Below are 20,923 nucleotides of genomic sequence, written 5' to 3'. Positions count from 1 at the left end.
GGTCATAAAGGTCACACATATCTAGATCACAACCATTTTCTCTCTTTTTCTGTTTGTGTTAATTGTCTTTATTAGAAATCTTGTGCACAATGGCTCCTGTGAATTGTCTTTAAAAACCATAAATATTAAAGATTTTTTAGCAGTGGCAGTTATAGTTCATCTTTTATATATTGTTTCTACCCAAAAGGTTTGTGGTAACTATAAAAATATCCAAGTATGCTGATATAGTTTTGTATTGATGTCATAGAAATTTATTTCTTGCTGACTACATAAAAATTCAACTCTGGCAGGAGTACAACTTGTAGGTTACTACTTTTACATTACATCTAGAGAGAAATCCATCCATCCATTAATTTTCTATGCATGCTTATCCTCTTTGTGGTTTGGGGGTGGGCACTCAGCTGGATTGCCAGGCACATCCAGGGAAAAACAATAGCTGTAGTCTCAGCTAAAGTACTTTCACTGTCTAGCTTTCATTTTGCTACTTGTTTTCTCCACCTACATGTCAAGTCTGTGGGTGGATGCAGCAAGTCCACCCACGTTCATCAGGGTTAGCCATGTTCATTTTGGGAAATGCAGGAAGGGACTAATTGAAACAGACAAAATGGTGGAATGAAATCTGACACACTGTAAAACAATCAAATTCTGAACAAACAGGTTATACCCAACAGTGTACGAGAATGTTAGGATGCATTTTTTTTTCTTTAACATGTCTTGATGTGTTCATTTGATGCTGCAGAGCTGCACTCCACGCTGGAAACTGTGTGTTGGCGACACTGACAGCGCCCTGGGGTTTGCTCTCGGAGCCATGTTTGTCAAAGCCACCTTTGCTGAGGATAGCAAGGCCACTGTAAGTGTTTCTAAGTCCTTACATCACAATAGTTGTCTCCTGGTGTGTGAGATTACTTTCCTTTGTGTCTTCAGGCTGAAGATATGGTTGCAGAAATTAAATGGGCGTTTGAGGACAGACTAAAGTATGTAAGCTGGATGGATTCAGTAACAAAACAAGCAGCAAAAGAGAAGGTGGGTGAAAGATGTTGTTGGGTTTTTTTTGTTTTTTTTTTCCCCCTTGGGTGGGGTGGGGTTCCTTCCCACTGATGCTTTAGAGCAGGGGTGGGCAAACTACAGCCCGCGGGCCACATCCGGCCCGTTGGTCCTTTTAATCCGGCCCGCCGAAGATTGGCGCAGGATTGCCCAAATCAAATCATATCATAATTATGACTGCATTCATTTGACCTTGTCCTGTAATGCCTGACGTTCCACCAGGTGGCGCATTAGACACGGTGATACATTGACTTGATTTTGCAGAGCCAGAGCTACTCTGTTAGTACTCTGCTACTGCTCTGAACCCATCTGCAACAATGAGTGGGCCAAAGAAAAGAAAAGTCGACAGTGAGTGACGAGTGTTCAATAAGGAATGGACAACTAAATAGTTTTTTTTTTGTTTTGGTTTTTTTTTTACTGAAGTCCAGTCAAAGGCTGTATGTCTTATTTGCCAAGAAACCATTGCGGTTTTAAAGGAATACAACATCAGCCGTCACTTTTCTACCAAGCATGCTAATTATGCTAACAACCAGTCAACGCGGGGAGAGGACTTGTATGACAGAGTGTCGGGGGTCATCGAGAGGCACAAGCTACCTTGGAGTACGCTTGCCAACGTTACCACAGATGGATCGCCAAATCTGACTGGAAAAAATGTCGGGCTGCTCAAAAGAATCCAGGAGAGGGTGAAAGAGGACAACCCTAAGCAGGAGGTCATTTTCCTACACTGCGTAATCCATCAGGAAGCACTGTGTAAATCCGTATTGCAGCTTGACCACGTAGTGAAGACAGTTGCAAAGCTCGTTAACTTTATTCGAGCAAGGAGACTTCAGCATCGTCAGTTTATTAAGTTTCTTGAAGAAGCTGACGCTGATCACCAGGACTTGCTTTATCACTCTAATGTCTGCTGGTTAAGTTTAGGGAAAGTATGTCAACGAGTGTGGGAGCTCAAACAGGAGATTAGCTCATTTTTGGAGCTACTTGAGAAAGCTGACGATTTTCCTGAGCTGAGTGACACAGATCGGCTTTGTGATTTAGCTTTTGGTGGGGACATACTGACACACATGAATGAGCTGAACATGAAGCTACAAGGGAAAGATCAGTTTGTGCACGAAATGTTCACAAACGTCAGAGCCTTCAAAACCAAGCTAGCTTTATTCTCAAAGCAAATGGCAAATAAGTCATTCGCTCTTTTCCCCACACTGGCTACGCTGAAAGAGGCCCCTCGACATGTGAACAAATACAGGAAATCACTGGACGACCTGCACGGAGAATTCTGCTGTCGGTTCTGGAACTGATTGATCTCCAATGTGACACCGTCTTAAAGGAGAAGTTCAACTCTCTAACTGGATGAGTTTTATGCTTCATTAAGTGCAGCCAAATTTCCAAACATCCAGAAGATGGCACAGAGGATGCTGGTGTTGTTTGGTTCTACCTATGTGTGTGAGCAGACTTTTAGTGTGATGAACACCAACAAAGCACCCCACAGATCCCAGTTGAGTGATGAATACCTCAGATCAGTTCTGAGAATTCCCACAACAAAACTAACACCAGGCTTCGATGCACTGGCAAAAAAAGGGTGATCAACAACACTGTTCCCAGTAAAAGTGAATGTAAGTATTAACACTGTAATGCCTTTTATATGTTTATGTTTGATATGTATGCATCTGGTGCTAGCCGGCCCGTCTGTCAAATTTTAAAAGTCAATGTGGCCCCTGAGCTAAAAGGTTTGCCCACCCCTACTTTAGAGAGACATTGACATCTGGAATCACTTCTGTTGAACAGTGTCTGTGCTGAAGTGGCTAAGATATACAGCACTGCCATCTGTTGTGAAAATGTGTTTTTTACAGTTTAAATAATAACTCTCATGCTTCACAGGCAGATGCAATATACAACATGGTTGGGTATCCAGAGTTCATCATGAATGCCACAAAGCTGGACAAAGTGTTCAATGATGTAGGTAAATGTGGAACTGTATTATATGTCATAACCATCCTGTTTCTTTTATTTATCACATAAAACCTCATTCTGCCATGTTAAAACACTGAACTCAGTTTTTCTCCTCTCTTTTAGTTCGAGGTGGTGTCAGAACTCTACTTTCAAAATGTCATGCAGTGCTACAACTTCTCAGGCAGAGTAACAGCGGACCAGCTGAGGAAAGCTCCCAACAGAAACCAGTGAGTTGCTCCCTTCATCCTTCATCCCCCACCCTCCTGTTGACAGAGAGGAGGCTATGCGCTCTAATGGGAACACGCTCCCACTATACTGACTCAGCAGAATACTGCTGCCATCCGCAAATGCTACCAGGCAACCAACTTCTCTTCACTCAGCTGTTCCTTGCCTCTAATTAGGATGTGGGAGAGGGGACAGCGCAAGGTTCCCATGCCTTCTGAACTGATCTGTAGACAGCCTGGCAGAGAGGTCAAGGCAGAATCAATATTCTATGCTTGCTGTGGCATTGATGTTAGCCTCATGCAGTAACTGTGGTCCTTGCCTTTGCAGGTGGAGCATGACCCCTCCTACTGTGAATGCATATTACAACCCAACCAAGAATGAGATGGTTCTGCCAGCCGGAATCCTTTTTTTGTTTAGTCATTCCTGGCCTAAGTAGGTCTTTTACACTGCACTTCAAGTTGATTAAATCATGTTAGATGGTTATTATTAGGCTACAACAAACTAAAACGTCATTGTCCACCAGAACAGAGAACATGCAAACTCCACACAGAAAGGCCCCGGGTCGGCCAAGGCTTTAATCTGGAACTTTCCTGCTGTGAGGCGACAGTGCTAACCACTGTTCCACTGTGCCACCCATTAAAACACAATTGAAGTAAAAAAACAGGATTATCCACAGAAAATGTCATTTACCGCCTGTGTTTTAATGAAAGATTAGAGTCCTTGTGGTGTACTGTACAAATAATAAGAATGAATTGCCATTTTGTTATTTCTACATTTATTTATTTTTTCAATATTCAAATCGAAACAAATCTGAGATGTGAGTGGTGATTCAGGGTGGATGCACAGTAGCTTTGGTACAGGGGCAGAATGATGACAAAAGTTCAAAAAGTCAAGGTGGAACATCCCGTCAACCACTTACTGCTCGGCCACATTAATAGTTGCACCTCTACAGTGGTATACTGTTTATGACGCTCAAAATGTTTCATATTTTGGTGAAATTGTCATAAATGTATAAATTCAATTATGTTCATTATTGAGATCATTGTTAAAGGTGCTGTTGTAGTGGGCTACATTATATTTAGAGGTGTTTCTAAATTTTTGTCATCCCCAGCTACATGCAGGAGAGCGTCAGAATATTAGGAACAACACTAGACACATAAACACAGATGGTTTTTGAAGTGAGCTGTGAGTTTTGGAGGCATTGCTATGTAGAATTTGGTAACTCCAGACAGAACATGACTGATTGTGTGCCAAGCTAAACTAACCAGCTGGAGTTTCATACTGAGCACACAGAACAGAATGTGAATAAATGCATTTTACAGAATGTCAACTATTGCTTTAAACAACATGTGGTCTATATACACAATGTTCCTTGTGTAAAATTTCCAATGTATTTTTAAAATGTTCTTCAGAGCTCTAAACTTCGGTGGAATTGGTGTAGTCATGGGGCATGAGCTGACTCATGCATTTGACGACCAAGGTTGGTAAAAAGCTTCTTGGTTTTTAAACTATTTACATTTCAGTGGATAACAGTTAACGTAACTCTTTTAATACTAAGATGTTTAATAAAAATGCAAAAAGTAACAGTAATATTTCAAACTTCTATTCAAAGGGAGAGAATATGACAAGGATGGAAACCTGCGTTCCTGGTGGAAGAACTCTTCCGTGGAGGCCTTCAAGAAGCAGACACAGTGCATGGTGGAGCAATATGGAAATTACAGCATCAACCAGGAGCCTCTAAATGGAAGACACACCTTGGGGGAGAACATTGCTGACAACGGTGGACTTAAGGCTGCCTACAAGGTCTGTATTTGAGGAGGTTTTTTTTATTTTTTATTTATATGGGGGGAAATATGGCTCTCTGTCATTGATAATAAACTAACAGTTAAATCCTGGTGCAGGAGAGGATTTACATTATTATGGAAAGTCCAGAGCATTACTCCTGTGTTATCTAAAGCAGCATTGTCAGATTGCATGTTTACAAGGTTGGAAACGGTCTCTCAGGTTAATGCCATGCATTATGTATTTTATTAAGGTTTGTTGTGGGTAACACCCATTAATCTGTATTGGACAAAGCAGGCTGTTTGGTTTACAGTGAAGCCTGGAAATGCAACAGGTGGTTATCATTGGCCTTGACAGTCTCTGGTTACTTCTTCACATGCACACATTCTTTCCATATAAAGAAAGGTCATAGGCTATGAACCACATGAACAAAACAGAAGTAAAAATACACTGCATTAACTGGAGGAGGATAATACACTGGAAGCCCTGAAGTAAACCCCTTTGTCTCTATCACTATATACTTTTCCATGTGCAGAGTAAAACAGTAAATACATGTGTAACATGATCATTTGTTGTTGTGAAGGCTTATGTGAACTGGATCAAAAAGAATGGCGAGGAGGCCACCCTGCCTGCCCTGGGAATGACAAACCATCAGCTGTTTTTTGTGGGATTTGCCCAGGTTTGTATCACACAAAGTGAACACACACAAAGTCAATTATCTTGTTAAAAATTAAAATGGCATTTGCTTCTTCTCCCTTTTTGAAAATTTCAGAATATATAAAAGTGCAGATATTGTTCATTTCCAGTTTAACTTCTAAACACAAGATGTACTTAAAAAAGCCCATTCTCAGTGTATGTGTGCTGTGTCTGGACTGACTCTAAATTAGCTGTGATGCCCTGCTCATACATACACATCCTAAACTTGGATTTAAGGTAGGCACAGACAAGCTTTCCTATTCTAGCAGATACATCAGCACAGTGAAGGACCAAGAACATTCATGGAACAAGAAGAAAAAAAACACATGCTTGAATGGAGGGGGATGTAAACTTAAATATGAAACTACAATAAGCCTAAGAATAAATGTATCCTAGTTAGGAAATTTTAAATAAATCACCTTAAAAACACTTCACAATAAATAAATGTTGATTAATATGAAAACTCATAATGAGTGATGACATAAAGCCTGTTCATTCTCTTAAATTTCTTTATAGAAATTAACAATTTTGAAGGACCATGCTGAAAAAAAAAATTGTCCCTTATGTTGTGTCTCTTTATCCTGTATTACTTTTGCAGGTCTGGTGCTCTGTCAGGACACCTGAGAGTTCACATGAGGGTGTCATCACGGATCCCCATAGTCCATCAAGATTTAGAGTCATCGGCACAGTCTCTAATTCACATGAATTCTCAGAGCACTTTGGCTGCAAAGCAGGTGCTCCCATGAATCCTAAACACAAGTGTGAGCTCTGGTGATGCCTCATTGCTCGATGGTGTTTATCAGCAAGGAATCGTATGGATGTTGGAGAAAATAGCTTGAGATACTGACAAAGCCTTTCTGGCTGTGGAATGCAAGAACCACTGAAACTCCTGCTGCCAGCCACTTAATGCTTAACAGTCTCATTATCAGGACAAAATGTGCCTGCTCTGTAAAGAGGACTGCAATTTTCACTGCTTCTCCACAAAGACTGATGAGTTAGCAAACAGCGTTCCCTGAACTCTTCAATTAGATCTAGCTACAAATGTGCTCTTTGAACACTGGAAACCCAGCTGATGGTTAAAAAATGGGGGAACTGATCTCATATTTTGTGAGCTGCTTGTTTTTCCACATAAAATTGTAAATAAGCAAAGTGACACTTATTGTAACTCTTTGCTGTGCTTGTGTTTACTCCGGTAAATCTTTTAAGTGTGTTTGTCTTTTGTTTTGTTTTTTTATGGTCACTTTTTTGTATAACAGTGAACCAGAGGCCTTCAAGAATTTTTTACCCAAGTGAAAATTAGAAGTTGTTAATTAAGAATTGGTATAAATGTTTTGCTACTACAATAACCATTTTGTCTTTGAAGCATTGCAATATTTCAGAAACAATTTGTGTATAGTATTATTTTTGATACAGATATTGATGTGGTATTTGTATTTTTTTTAAAGATATGGTGTCAAAAAACAGTGTCATATTGCTGCCATTTAATTTCTCTAATGGAAGGCCAATACAAATCAGAGACAGAATTAATTGAGAAATTCACAAAATATGTTTTTTCATTCAGAACTTGGTCATGTAGGCTAAGCAAAGATGTGTCATACCTCTTTTCATGAGTAAGAGTTTGTCGCAACATTATTTTATATAGTAAAATCAATTTTAAAACGTATCTGTCTTGTGTCCACATTTTGTTCAGTTGTTTGAAATCTCACACAAACACCTTTTTGTTGTTCTGAGTAGTGTTAACTAGATCCATATAGTAACCAGTAGTCTCAGGTTGCAATACTTAACCAATTACATTAAATCTAATCAGGTCATGTTTGAACTAGCAGATGCGAAGCAGCCAGAAGAACAGTAGATGGCGTTTCTAACACATAAATCCACGTTACAGTCCTGCTGCTGGTGCAGAGTACAACCCATGGAACAGTCCATGTATACATATATATATAGCTGAATAATGCGGTGTTTTGGCCATGCATACACGCAAATTATAAGAAACATTTGCTCAAATTCATATAATTAAAAAATCTGCCCCAATTAGCCGTTATTACATTGTGAAATGTAATCTTGTTAACTAAGTAGAGGGGGTGAACACAACCCGAATCATTGTATGAATGTAAGTGATTGCGGGTTAGTTGATTAGCCGAGCGAATCCGTAACTGGCCGAGAATTGCCGAATCATCTGTCCTGCCCGGACTGTTGGAAGCGGTCGCAACGCCATGTTGGCGAAGTCTCTCATCTCAGTGAGAAAAAAAATGATAGAAAACATACTTGTCGAGAAGAAAGGATAGATCGCTGAGGGAGGCTGAAGATTGTGGCGATTACTTCTTTTGAAAGAAACGAACTAAACCGGATCCGTTTTGGTTCCGGATGGACGAGGGAGGCCAATCCTCCCACCGTCCCCATGAATAGCACCGCTGATCCGTACAGCGACTTTCCATGAAAAAGGACGTTTGTATTGCTATTCGAGCTTCGTTATCCCAGTTTGTTAAAGGGATTTGGGGCCTGCTTCAAGAATTTGCTACGCTTGCTTTATGTATGCAAGCTAGACGTTGTTTGTATTAGTATTTATTAAGGTATTGTTTTATTTGTTGTTTTTGCGATGAGTTTGCCACCGAAAGTAGTCCCCAAATCCACCGTTGTCGCAGTTAGCGGACCTGGAAGTGGCCCCTCTCCGTCGAGCCAACTGCGGGCTACCCTGACCTCCGGGTCTCTGCCGCCGGGAGCCCCAACAGCTCCACAGCCCGGCGCGGTACCTCCACCTCAGTATCCTTTGACTTGGGTAACATGAAAATGGCTTATGATTTTATGCACTTCGTTAACTCCTCATAACATACATTGTTGTTTTGTTGGTGATATATAATAGAGGTTGGATGCTAGGATGATGGTTTCGTTTGGAGTGAAATGGGATGGGAGGGGACAATTGGTTAGCTAAGCATGCTAACGTTAGCTTATCAAGCCGGTTGTCACAGCCAGCGCTAATGTCAGTTTGATTTTTGGGAGCTGAGGCTACATTACTGCGTCCTGTTACAGTTTTATTAAACACAACTGCCATTTGGATATATTAGAATTATATATTACTGATAGATGACGTGACATTATTTGGTATAGAAAAGCTCAATCACAACCAAGCTATGAGGCGTTGCGAACCGGTTGCCGGCTTTGTTCAGTTACTGTTGTAGGGCTAGCAAGGTGCATTAGCCTTGTTACTGTACCAGCCAGCTAAAATGAAAGTGGCCTCTATGGCTAGCAAGTGCACAAGTCAGTGAATGCCACGTCGCAGAACAGTAAAGCTTTATCCATTTCAGAGTGATTACTTGTTGCTTAATAATGGGGCCAATATTGGCCTACACAGGGCCCGTCTTGTGATAGTTGTATCTCCCTCACCATTTCGCATAACATTAGCTTTTGAAGGGGTGCTACCGTGCACCTTGACAGGCCCGTCAGTGCCTGGGCCGGTGAACCCTCAGCACGACAGTTTCGATTAGTAGTAATAACTAGCCTGTCAAGACGTTTGCTTTGGTAAGAACAGGTTGTTAAACCACCATTAGATGATAGACGTGTTAAAAACTGCCTTACGAATTTTGTACTGTAATTATTACCTAAACACCTGTGTGCAAATATTTAGCATGCGGTGTAGGGCGCTATCGGCATTCACTGTCCTGGTTTTATGCTGCCATTGCCCCAAAATATTCCTTTATGTTTGAGTTTACGCAGAGATATGCCAGTACCTCCCTACACTACTTTCTGGTGGGGTGAAGTCACTGTGGTTATGTCATTATGTCACCTCCTGTTTTATTTACAGCATGGTGGCAGTAGTGTGTGAGAATGGATTAGGTTGACTTCTCTTGCCTGTCGGTGGCAAAGAGATATGCCTTTTGTGATCTGACAGCTTCTGTTGTGGCTTAGCTTTGGGGTGTGATGTCTCAACCTGATTTCCTGCCATGATCACAGCTGCCATGTGTTTATGACAGGGGCAGAAAGTAGCTGGTTATGGCAGGTGGTAGTATGAAACCCTCTCTAGCTCATAGTGTGTGTGTATGTGTGTGTGTGTGTGTGTGTGTGTGTGTGTGTGTGTGTGTGTGTGTGTGTGTGTGTGTGTGTGTGTGTGTGTGTGTGTGTGTGTTGGGGGGGTATTTAGGGATAGTTTATTAGGTTTTTTATGAAGTTAATCAAATCAGGTTTGTTGTTGAAGGTGTGTTGTTTCAGCTGGCCATTTTGGAGGTTGTGGGGTGGCTGAATGATAATGGATTATTTTTCTGTGTGACAAAGTGATTTATTCTTGGATTATATAACAATCTGTGCAGTAGGTGGGGAGTTAACAGAAACAATCAATTGAACCAACACAAATGAAGTGAAGTTACAGTAAAGTTAAATCAATGTGCTTTGTCCTGGGACCTGTGAGTAACTCTTAATGACCCTGGTGTGGTCTCTGGTCCCCATGTAGAAAGCACTGCACTGCATTTGATTATCATGTCTATTATGGAAACCGACCCCAACTGTCAACTGCTTGTCTGACCTCTTGCTCTCCCTAGACCCTTGGGGTCAGAAGTGTGGGATCATACTAAGTTACGTGTGGCCTGGTTTCCTGGTGTATGGGAATACCCTCTTGGAGGTTGGCACACGTGTTTATGGAGTCCTGAAAGATGCACAGGAGTTCAGAGGCAGGAGTTGAGGCCTGCATGTGTGCACCATGGGGGGAGCAGTTTGTTTCTGTTCCTGGTTGCCAGAGAAACACATAGCGCATGCGTCTCCTTCTGTGTTTGCCAGACAATGGCACTGCTGCTCAGTATTCAGAATGAGAGGCCAAGGTGGCGCTTCCCACCATCTGCCAACAAAGGCCCAGGTCAGCCAGCCTGCCTTAGCCCTCCCTCGTTTCCTTCCATTCCCCCACAGCTCACCTCGCCCCACTGCTGGCCCAGCTGAGAAAACCGAGGGCTTTTCCCCATTTTCCCCTGTTCCTCCCCCTGGGTACCCCCCGCTACCCTTTTCAGGTTTTACGCTACAGTACTTTGATCTCTCTTTGAAGAGGGTACTTCTTATTTTGTCTTATAACTTTTTTTCATGTCTTTGTCCATCTGATTTATGTTTCTCTTTGGACAAAATAATAGCAGCATTTGCCATTAAAGAGCAGCAAAGTTGAATGTAACCTGCAAGCCAGGCATACACTCGTAGCCAGTGTTTGTTATGAGGTGCAGCTACATAATATGTGTACCCAGCTGGTTGGTCAGACAGAACAGCAGGCCTGTGTGTCAGGGCAGGTGCATGTAGCTGGCATGAGAATATATTCTCATGAGCATACTTGCTGTGGGTTGTTATAAATAAACTGCTGAGTTGTTATGAGCCAGCATGGAGGACTGTTCTTTCCAGGGAGGGAGTGGTCTATTGAAAGACATCCTGCACGCTGTCAGTGCTCTGCCAGCGTCAGGTGACATTTATACATCAGGGATATAGTTCTCTCAGTCTTGAATTTACTTGAACAAAAGCTTTCCAAATCTAACCAGTAATTAGTGGAAAAAAACTGATTTGTAGTCACATTGCTTTTAAAATGTTCTTACAGTGCAGAGCAAGAATTTACTATATATTTGTTTCATTTGTATGCAGTTGAAAAGGGTTAAGTTCAGAAGGCTTTTTTATGTAAAACAGCATTTGAAAAAAATGAATGTTTTTAATAGTGAAACATGCTGTTACTTGTTGTTAGCACTGTTGGCTTCTATTGTCTCTGTTACAAGTGGGGTTTTTTTTGTGTGTGTGTGAGCTGGTGCAGTTTTCCTGGCTCAGACAAGCAGTACTGTTGGCTAATTCAGTGCTGCAGCAGTTTTAAACATAAACCAGTAACCGAGTGATAATGTATCCCTGGCTGCTGTTTCTGTCTACTGGCCTGTTTCTTTTCCTGCTTCTGCCGCAGTGTCTCCCATCAGTGTAATTTGGTTCATGTAATAGGGTGAATGACTCATACAGTTTAAGTTGTCATATATTTCATCAAACTAATTTATATTTTCTAAAGTGGTTGTGTCCAGAGTTTCACAGGAAATATCTGTCACTGTGAAAAAAGAAGGTTGCTTTCACTATAGTTTCTGAGTAAATAACAGGAAGTCAGCATGTACTTTTCATATTTTTAAATGGCAAACATTTCAGAGATGCACAACAACAAACTGTGCAGCATTAACAGTATGGTTGCCATTGGAGCTGTACCCTCCAACAAATATACATTGTTGAAAGTTCTCAAGTCTTTTCTTATACTGACTCTCAGATAAATAGATGGTCTCTTCTGTGCATGTGTAATTGTCTCAGGCATTTGATGAAACCTTGTCTTCATGTTATTGTCTCGTTGTCATAATTACGTACTTGTAGGTAACTTGAAGGTGTATTTACCCTGTAAGCCTTGGAAAGAATTTAGATTTTTTTTTCTACATTTACTAATTTAGAGGTGCTTTCACTTAAATGTATTACTAAAACAAACAATCCACCAGCCTACCACCTATTGCTTGTACTGTACTGAAAGAGCAGTCTCAGTAACAGCAGACAAGCAGTGAGAGCTTTGTGATCTCTGGGGTGGGCCAGCAGGGAGAACGACCATCTGGGCCGTTTCCCCTCACTCACTGTGCCTCCATTCTGAGCCCTCTGTACAAAGATTCCCAGGCAGCTTGCATCATTCAGATGAGACATGACAGGTTCCTTTAGGCCTGTTTGAAATGTGTGCCATATTTATGGGACACAAGACTTTTTGCTGTGGCAAAGATAATTGCCTGTGTCTAAACGTGCGACAGCACAGACATTACTATTAGATTTAGAGGATATTTGTCACCTGAGCAGATAAGTCAGCAAACACAAAGCTCACCCCTTACTCAGTCCATTTCTCCCTTTTTCTTTGATACTTCTTTTTTTTTAAACTTGGGAATGAGGTTTTTAACTCCACAGCTGTGATTCATTAATTTATTCACTAATAGCAGATTAGTTTATTGAATTGTCAGCTTCCTGATCACACCCCTGCTATTTGTAAGGCTGTATCTCCTTCCGACTTCCCTTTTTTCTCCCTTTCACACACTCAGCATTTAAGTGGCTTTACAGTAGGTTAATGATAAAGCAGGAGCTGCAGCAGCTTTCCCCTCCTAAATGAGGCTTAAAGGTCACTGCGGGGCCAGGGGACAAGGAGGAGTGGCTGAAGCTACTTGATGATTTCTTCAAGGGAGAAGGGTCAGCATGGGTACATTAGGCTGTGGTACCTGATTTGGTTTGGAACCATAGAAACCCTGTTTTTCAAAATGTATACAAGAACAGAGACAATTGTTGTGGTCACTGCCTTTAAATGTCCCTGTTTAAATGTGTTGTTCATTTAGGATTATGTCCCCTCATCTGAGCCCAGCATTTCTTCTCATAGGTTCAAGCACTGGAGTGACTTTGTCATGTTGGATGTTGTTGGCAGTTTTTCAATCACCCCGACTCACTTTCTGAAGCAGTATGCCTGCTCTAAGTCTTTAGTTGGCATCGTGCATACCCTCTCTCCTTGAGCAGAAAATTAATGAAGATCAAACTAATGACTAATGTCTAATTAGTGTGATCAGCCACTTTCATGGTCGTGTCTGATACAGGCAGTAGAGCCTGACGGCAGTGTCGATGTACATCTGGTTACCTGGCCACCTACATGGAGGTCTTGACAGGACAGTTTTCTCAGCGTGATCACCTGATTGCTGGTGGTAAAAAAGACAAAAAAAAAAAAGCAGTCAATCTTAAAAAATGCTAAAGGTATGAACCAAGTGCCAAGTGTTCTATTGCTCTGGACACATTCATTGTATGTGGAGCTATGCTACAACCCCAAATCAGAAAAAGTTGGGACTGTATGTAAAATCCAAATTAAAACTGAAAATAGTGATTTGTAAATCATCTGTGTTCTCTCTTACACTGAAAACACTACAGCACCACATTATTTAACGTGATACCTCATCAATTTTATTCTTTGTTCGAAATAAACACCCACTTCAATTCTTATGCCTGCAGCACATTCCAAAAAACATTGGGACAGTTTAAGCCTAGTAATGAGGTAAAACAATGAAATGATGATTCCATTTGAAACAGGTGACTGCAATCATGATTTGGTACAAAAGTGGCATCCAGGAAAGGCCGAGCCCTTTAGGAACAAAGATGGGCCGAGGGCCACCAGTTTGCCAACATATGTGTGACAAAATTATTGAAATGTTTAAAACCAATGTTCTTCAAAGAAAGATAGGAAAGGATTTGGATATACAGTGTAAAGACAAAAAGTGCCTTCCAGACCGTTACCAGCAACAAGTCCAAAAGCCAGGGTCTGTCATGGTCTGGGATTGTGTTGGTACCCTTGGCAAAGGTAACTTAAACTTCTGTGATAGCACCATTCATGCTGAAAAATACATAGAGGCTTTGGAGCAACATATGCTACCTTCAAGATGATGTCTTTTCCACGCCCATGCAAATTTCAACAAGACTATGCAAAACCTCGTACTGCACACATCTTCTAAGGCCTGGCTGTGGAGGAAAAGGGAGTGAGTGCTTGACTGGCCTGCCTGTAGTCCTGACCTGTCCCTAATAGAGAATGCGTGGCGCATCTTGAAATGCAGATTGTGTCAAGGACGACCCAGGACTGTTTTGCACCTTATGACTTGTTTGCAGGAAGAATGGGACACAATTACCCCTGACACAATCACTTGGTGGCCTCAGTCCCTAAACATCTTTTAAGTGTTGTGAAAAGGAACAGCAACATCCCACTGTGGCATATGCTTTACTGTCCCAACTTTTTTGGAATGTGATACAGGCATCAGAATTGAAGTGACTGTTTATTTTGAACAATCAGTTAACGATTTAAGTAGATCTGTTGCTTAAATGTTAATGTGCAGTGAAACAGGTTTTATGTTAATTATTGCAGTTTGAGTTTCCATCGAAACAGGATAGGTTAAAAGTGTTCCAGCTAAGCACGACTAGCAATTCTTTTCCAGTAAATATTCTGCAGTGACTGCAGGTGTTTGCCTTGTGAGGTAACACAAATCTGCATACTGGCTTTGAGCCTTTTAAGTTCCTTGTTTTTAAAGTTTGACAGCAGTTGTGCGAAACTCGGGTACCAAAATCCCTGGCAGATTTATGTATCTCCTCTTACCTGATCTTTTTTGCACTTGCTTTTCCTGACCTGAATAATTTACAGGTAATTATTATTAGCAGTTTCTGTACCCTTATGATTTGTGGCTTGGGAGTACATTTTCAGACCATGACAGGTTCTCTGTGAATTATGGCAAAAAGCAGCCTTTCTGAAACTGATGACATAGGAATTGTGTTCCATTGGATTTTTCAAGTGTGACAAAAGTACTGCACCATGTGTTGCTCATATAACAGTTTTCGTGTGGGTCTCCTCACCTAGACTGTCATGTCAGTGTGAAGAGACTGAGCTTCTAATTACTCCTAATTTCTGTGTGCATGTATACAGTGAGTGGGGGATGGGTGTGTTTCTAAAATCCCCAGCAATGAAACGGATTATGCTTCCTACTGTTCTGCCTCTATTTGAATCACAGCCCTCTTCTTAAATCATTATTTCCTCTTTGTATCTTACTCTCTCCCACTTGTGTTGTTGGTTGAGTAGAGGTGCTGGTAGGGGGCCAAAAGAGACGAGGGCCCCTGCAGGCAAGAGCAGAGTACAGGAAGAGGGCTTAGGGGAAAAGGAGGCATGATCTAGAAGAAAGAAGGAAGAAAGCCAGACGTTTGGTTTCCCTTAAACCATGTGACCAGTAATGTGTGTGCCTGTGTGTCACAGACAACTGCCTGAGCAGGTTACTAACAACAGGGCTTCCCTCTCCCTTGTGGCTAAACACACATTCTCTCCTCTAGCATCTAAGTGATCTCTCACAAGTGATTCTCATTATTACATGTTTCAGAAGTCTTAAACAACAGTTATCCTCTGTTCTGGTTTTTGTTCAAACAGTTCAAAGTGGCAGTTCTATTAAGTAAGCCTTAATAAATCCTGGGGTGTTAGGATTTTTGTTACTATTCTACCTTCAGCATAAGGAAAATGAATTAATACCAAAAGAAGTTTGAACCTTTGCTATTTCCATGTAAGAGCTGAGCAATTGTCTAATCCTCTGCACCGCCTGTCCCCTTGCCAGAAGTAGTCCATTTCAAATTTTTTCTTAAACCTTTCCAAATTGGTGAAGGTACATGGTGTACTCTCAAATGGGGTATTTTGGGCGAGGTGGGATGTTTGGGGGATCCTTGAAATCGGACCAGCTGAGCTATAGGGGTTTGAGGAAAGCCCACTGGATCTGAATCAGCTAAATGTTTTGATTAAAAATGTAGAGCTGTAGAATGAAGCAGCTTCAGCAGAGTTACGCCAGTGTTTGCTTAAATGTGAGACTTTCAAACATCTACTCAGATGATTTACTGTAGTCAGCAGTATTTATATTTGACATGGTCTCTTACATGAATACCTGAAATCTGACAGGAATCTTACTTGTTGAACCTTCCAACTCTGATCTAGCATGCAACTTGTTTAAGGTCTCCAGTTTTCCTTTATTGCACCCTTTCCAGAATCCAACGGGTTCAGGCATCACTGGATGAGAGAATCTTCCCTACCCAGCCTGGAGTCGCTGCTGAGTCACTGCACGCAGACACACTCGCATACATGTCCACCTGTATGGATGCTGTGATACATGTACACAAGCTGCACACTTAAAGAATACACATACGTAAATAACACCAACATACGTGGACTACAAAACATGCTCATCTGCCATATTATTAGATACACATGCTTAAAATTAATGCACTCTTTTTTGCCACTGTTTTCATGAAGCCTTTTAGTAGTTCAGGAATAGATGCTAATATTTTTAAGCACTGGCCCCGCAGGCAACGAAGCCCCTAAATTTGCTGGCCAAAGTACATTTTTGTTGGCCCGAATGCAAATGTATGTTAAATACAACACAGAAAAGGCAGTTAAATCAACTTAACCCAGCTTTTCTCAACTGTGACATTTCAATAAATGTTTTAAAAGTGTAAACTAATCTGTGCAAGAGGCTGAATAGCTTTTACAGGGATTGTAAAATGCATTTTTAATCAGAAAAAGAAGGCATACTTTACCACAGGAGGCCTGATGTGGGAATTTGTCACCACAGGGGACCTCTGTCATTTGCCAAGTTCCTCAGGAGTTTTAACATTTCCTTTATCAAACATTTGTCATGCTAATGTTAACATAACTCTTGTTGTGTGCGTGTTTTTAAGCTCCCTCAAGCATCAACGTTTGAGTTAGGGGTTTCAGGTAGATGGTTAGATTTGACCAGTGATCATAGAAGAGGATCGCACAGTCACATAGTGTAGCTGCCTTTTAAGTGGCGCATTCTGGTGACTCATCTCAAGGCAGCTAGCTAGCCATTTAAACTATTTATTTCCTGTTATTAGTGTTTTTGGATAATGCTGTGATGACTGTGTAGTTAATACTGGCTGTACCTAGATTTGCCCCTTCGGCATAATGAACGATTATCTTATCTTAAATCCATAAAGTGTCCTGCTACTTATGAAGTCATATCCTTTCTTTTATACAACTACGATGTCTTGTTTTTAGCATGCATGACGTTTTCTCAATGTAGTATTTTTGCATGGACAAAGAAAGATGTATATGACATGGTTGTGTTGCATGTTATCAGTGAACTGATTTAGTTTTTCACTCTGAGAATCCCTATACTTATTGGTGCTGCATGATGTGCAGAATTTACATGGAAAACCTTCTTGTATAACAGTCTCTTTCTTTCTGGGTATGTCTGTGTTTACTAGTAGATGGTGTTTTAGGTTTGTAGCTCTTTTATGAATAAATAGTTGTGGATGTTCAAAGGTCCTGTTCAGAGGCAGTACTAAGACGATGCTTATGATTTATGGATTTTATAATTTGGGTTAGAATTTTCCAGAGCAAGGTCTAATAGACTTTTCCTTTTTGTTGAATAAACTTATTCTTTTTGAGACACTCTGTCTGTAGCTGACTTGAGACATGCTTCGGGATAATCCTTATCACTCACATGTTGTTGCATGTTTTGTTTTGTACTGTCTGCAGTTCTTCTTCTGAACTAATAGTTTTAAGTTAAAACTGCTTAAAACTGACTTATTGTCAATCTTGTTTTAGGGGTGGGGGTGACAACTATTGGAATAATTTAAAAGGCAGCTACACTGTGTGATTGTGACACAGGTGAAAACTGGATGGGCAAACTTGTTTGGTCTTTTGTAAATAAAGTGATTCCTTGTCATTGAGTGCAATCTTCTCCTGAGATCACTGGTCAGTGTAATTAGGATAATGCTCCAATTCTTCTGGGTATGCTGGACACTTGGCATGTGAAGTGTATCTTGGCTGAACTGTGGGGACATTGACTGTTTTGTCTCATCCTCAGTTAACAGCCGCACCTACTGTATTTCCATGGAAAAAAAAAACGTTGCATCCTCCCTTCCTCTGAGGATGCTGGCCTGATATGATTGTCATTCTTTGCTAGCGCTGCCCCCTGAAAGTCGACTAGTTGAATTATTACCTGGGAGATTTGTCAGTCAATTCAGACTCTTCTTGTCAATAGAAGTGTTTTCAAACATTGTGGTCTGCTTTTATGAGAGAACAGGCTTTAACGATGTGCCTGGTTTTGCATTAGCCCCAGCTTGTGACTTGAGCTAATCTTCCATGAGCTTTCACCGTATTTAACCCCATACTGTCATTTGATAACACTCTGAAGGTATTTCCCAAATCCTCATAGACTCTTCTAATGATGCAGAATCAAAAATAATCAGGCCCAGTACAGGAAAAATATAATTTAATCAGTTTCTCTGGTCATACTGGTTTTTGTCAGTTAAATTGGTATGGTGACAGGAAATAACAGTCTCATCATTCCAGCAAATCCGTATAGCAGCACGTCATCATATATCGTCAATTTAAATTTTTTAAATGCTCAGAAATATGTTCCTGTCACTCTTTTGCATTTGATTACTGATGTTAATGTGATGTATATCATCAGTGAAATTCTTGCACATATAAATGTATATATGTATTTAAAGTCGCACCTAACGGTCGACTGACAGTAGAGAGTAGGATACAGCCCTTCTCTCTGCATTATGATACGCCACCCTGTTGAGCAGTGCTGTTTGCAGACCCTCAGTGCTCTGCTGCACTGTTCTAGCGTTTTCCTTTGATAAACCATATGTACATTTACCTGCAGGGCAGTGATTTGTTAGAGGGATTGGTAGACTTTATAAGATGCTGATTGCTGACATATAATACCTGAGTGTTGGTTTTGCCTGTAAATAACTGTTTACTACAGATAATGGAAGACAGCAATATTGATTTCCCTCTTCACTTCACATTGTATTGATTTTTGTTTCTCAGGCAAAATGAACTGAGCTAATGTCATCATGGTCGTTTATGAGAAAATATTGGCTTGTGTGTTGTCGTTAGCCCTGTGGTGCTTTTAATCCTATAACCTCTGGCAGTATACCTTAGAACTGCCACTTTGATTATTTGAAGCCACAAAAAAAGATGTTTTACATCATGACATTTCTGAAATGTGGGCAGTCACAATAGGGAGCTGCGCATTGCATAAGGGAAGTCACTGTTAGGCTGCAACAGTGATGACACTGGTGGAAATAAACTGTGACCATGTCATCAATCAGTCATTTGGTGGTTTACATACACTTAGATTAAAGTCATTAAAACTGATTTTTTTTTTTTTTTTTTTTTCCCCCCCCAACCCCCTCATGTACAGCCTCTATATAGCCTCTTGTAAAGTTGTAGTAGCCAGGTTGTGTAAGAGGGGAACAAAAAGGCCCGGGTGAGAAAAGGTCGGTTGCTGAGCTTTCCACGCTGTCTCTGTGTCTGCCTTCAGTACCCTGGTGTGCCAGACCTGCTGCAGTAACTAGCAGCACCTGCGGTGGTGCCAGGCCACAGCTGCTGCGGCCAAGGACCATCCTGCCACTCTGTAGACTAAGAGCTGAGTCAAGTCTCATGTTTGCCTAATATTGCTCTCTCAGCTGATCCCTACACTGAACTGTCCGTTGGCCCACATTGATGAGGCTTGTTAAGAATGACTCGTTTGTATCTATTGTGCCAGGTGCACACTATGTTTCACAGATGAGTGGGATTGTAATGTAATAGCTTGACCCAGTTTTGTCTTATGAGGCCCAGACATCTTTGTACAGCCTTTCCATCAGGACCACAAGCTGCAGGAAAGGCCAGAGCCTTTAGCCAACCACAGCAGGCTTCAACACCTGTGCACAACTCAGGTCTTCACCTCGGTACACAAACGGGCTAATTCTGAAGCTTGAGCTCCTAATTTACATTCCTCATCAGGAACAAGGACTAATGACCAGTGGAATCCTGCCATTACTATACTTCTGTGTGTTGTTGTTAGTGTGTGCATCAGTCTGACATAATATCTAATTTTATGTTTGTGTCTAACTGTCACATCCCTCGAAACACAGGCCGAGGTGGTGGCGTGGCAGCGATCTTTGACTCAAGCCTGTTAATCAACCCTAGACCTAAACATAGTTATAACTCATTTGAAAGTCTCACCCTGAGTCTCTCACACCCAAACTGGAAAACTCAAAAGCCTGTTCTGTTTGTTATTGTATACCGTCCACCTGCTCCTTATTCAGAGTTTTTAAGTGAATTCTCAGACTTTCTGTCTGATTTAGTGCTTAGTACAGATAAAATAATCATAGTAGGCGACTTTAATATTCATGTAGATGCCGACAATGACAGCCTCAACAATGCATTCTGTTCATTATTAGACTCAGTTGGCTTCTCTCAAACTAAATAAACCCACTCACTGTTTTAATCACACTCTTGATCTTGTTCTGACATATGGCATCAAAACTGAACACTTAATAGTTTTTCCCCATAACCCTCTTCTGTCTGACCATTTTCTAATAACTTTTGAATTTACATTAATGGATTATACTCTATGTGGGAAACAATTCCACTACAGCAGATGTCTATCTGGCAATGCTGTTACCAAGTTTAAGGAAATAATTCCGTCTTTATCTACTTCAGTGCCGTTTGCCAACACAGTGGAAGGAGGCCACCTTAACTTTACTCCCACACAAATCAATAATCTTGTTGATAGTACTGCAGCCTTCCTGCGTAATACACTTATACCATTGCCCCTCTGAAAAGGAAGGCAGTGAAACAGAGAAGGCTAGCCCCATGGTACAGCTCGCAGCTCCGCTCCCTAAAGCAGGCATCACAAAAAATGGAAAG

The 20,923-nt window shown here is 41.1% G+C and overlaps 1 protein-coding gene across 2 annotated transcripts in view; it reads left to right on the top strand.

Moving 5' to 3' along the window:
- The window catches only part of ece1 (endothelin converting enzyme 1), a 22,104-nt gene extending 14,747 nt beyond the window's left edge, over window positions 1–7,357 (top strand). For both annotated transcript variants that reach the window (XM_020613449.1, XM_020613372.1), the window contains 9 exons: window positions 740–850; window positions 925–1,023; window positions 2,920–2,997; window positions 3,115–3,218; window positions 3,544–3,648; window positions 4,629–4,696; window positions 4,829–5,019; window positions 5,582–5,677; window positions 6,293–7,357. In XM_020613449.1, the coding sequence (XP_020469105.1) occupies window positions 740–850; window positions 925–1,023; window positions 2,920–2,997; window positions 3,115–3,218; window positions 3,544–3,648; window positions 4,629–4,696; window positions 4,829–5,019; window positions 5,582–5,677; window positions 6,293–6,469 (1,029 nt within the window). In that variant the 3' untranslated portion in view covers window positions 6,470–7,357. The remainder of the gene's footprint in view (window positions 1–739; window positions 851–924; window positions 1,024–2,919; window positions 2,998–3,114; window positions 3,219–3,543; window positions 3,649–4,628; window positions 4,697–4,828; window positions 5,020–5,581; window positions 5,678–6,292) is intronic.
- The last annotated feature ends 13,566 nt before the right edge of the window (window positions 7,358–20,923 follow it).

This window comes from Monopterus albus, unplaced genomic scaffold (assembly GCF_001952655.1).
Source record: "Monopterus albus unplaced genomic scaffold, M_albus_1.0 scaffold1.1, whole genome shotgun sequence".
In the NCBI taxonomy this organism is placed as follows: Eukaryota; Metazoa; Chordata; class Actinopteri; order Synbranchiformes; family Synbranchidae; genus Monopterus; species Monopterus albus.
Note: the sequence above shows the minus strand (reverse complement) of the source record. Positions and strands in the feature narration are given on the sequence as shown.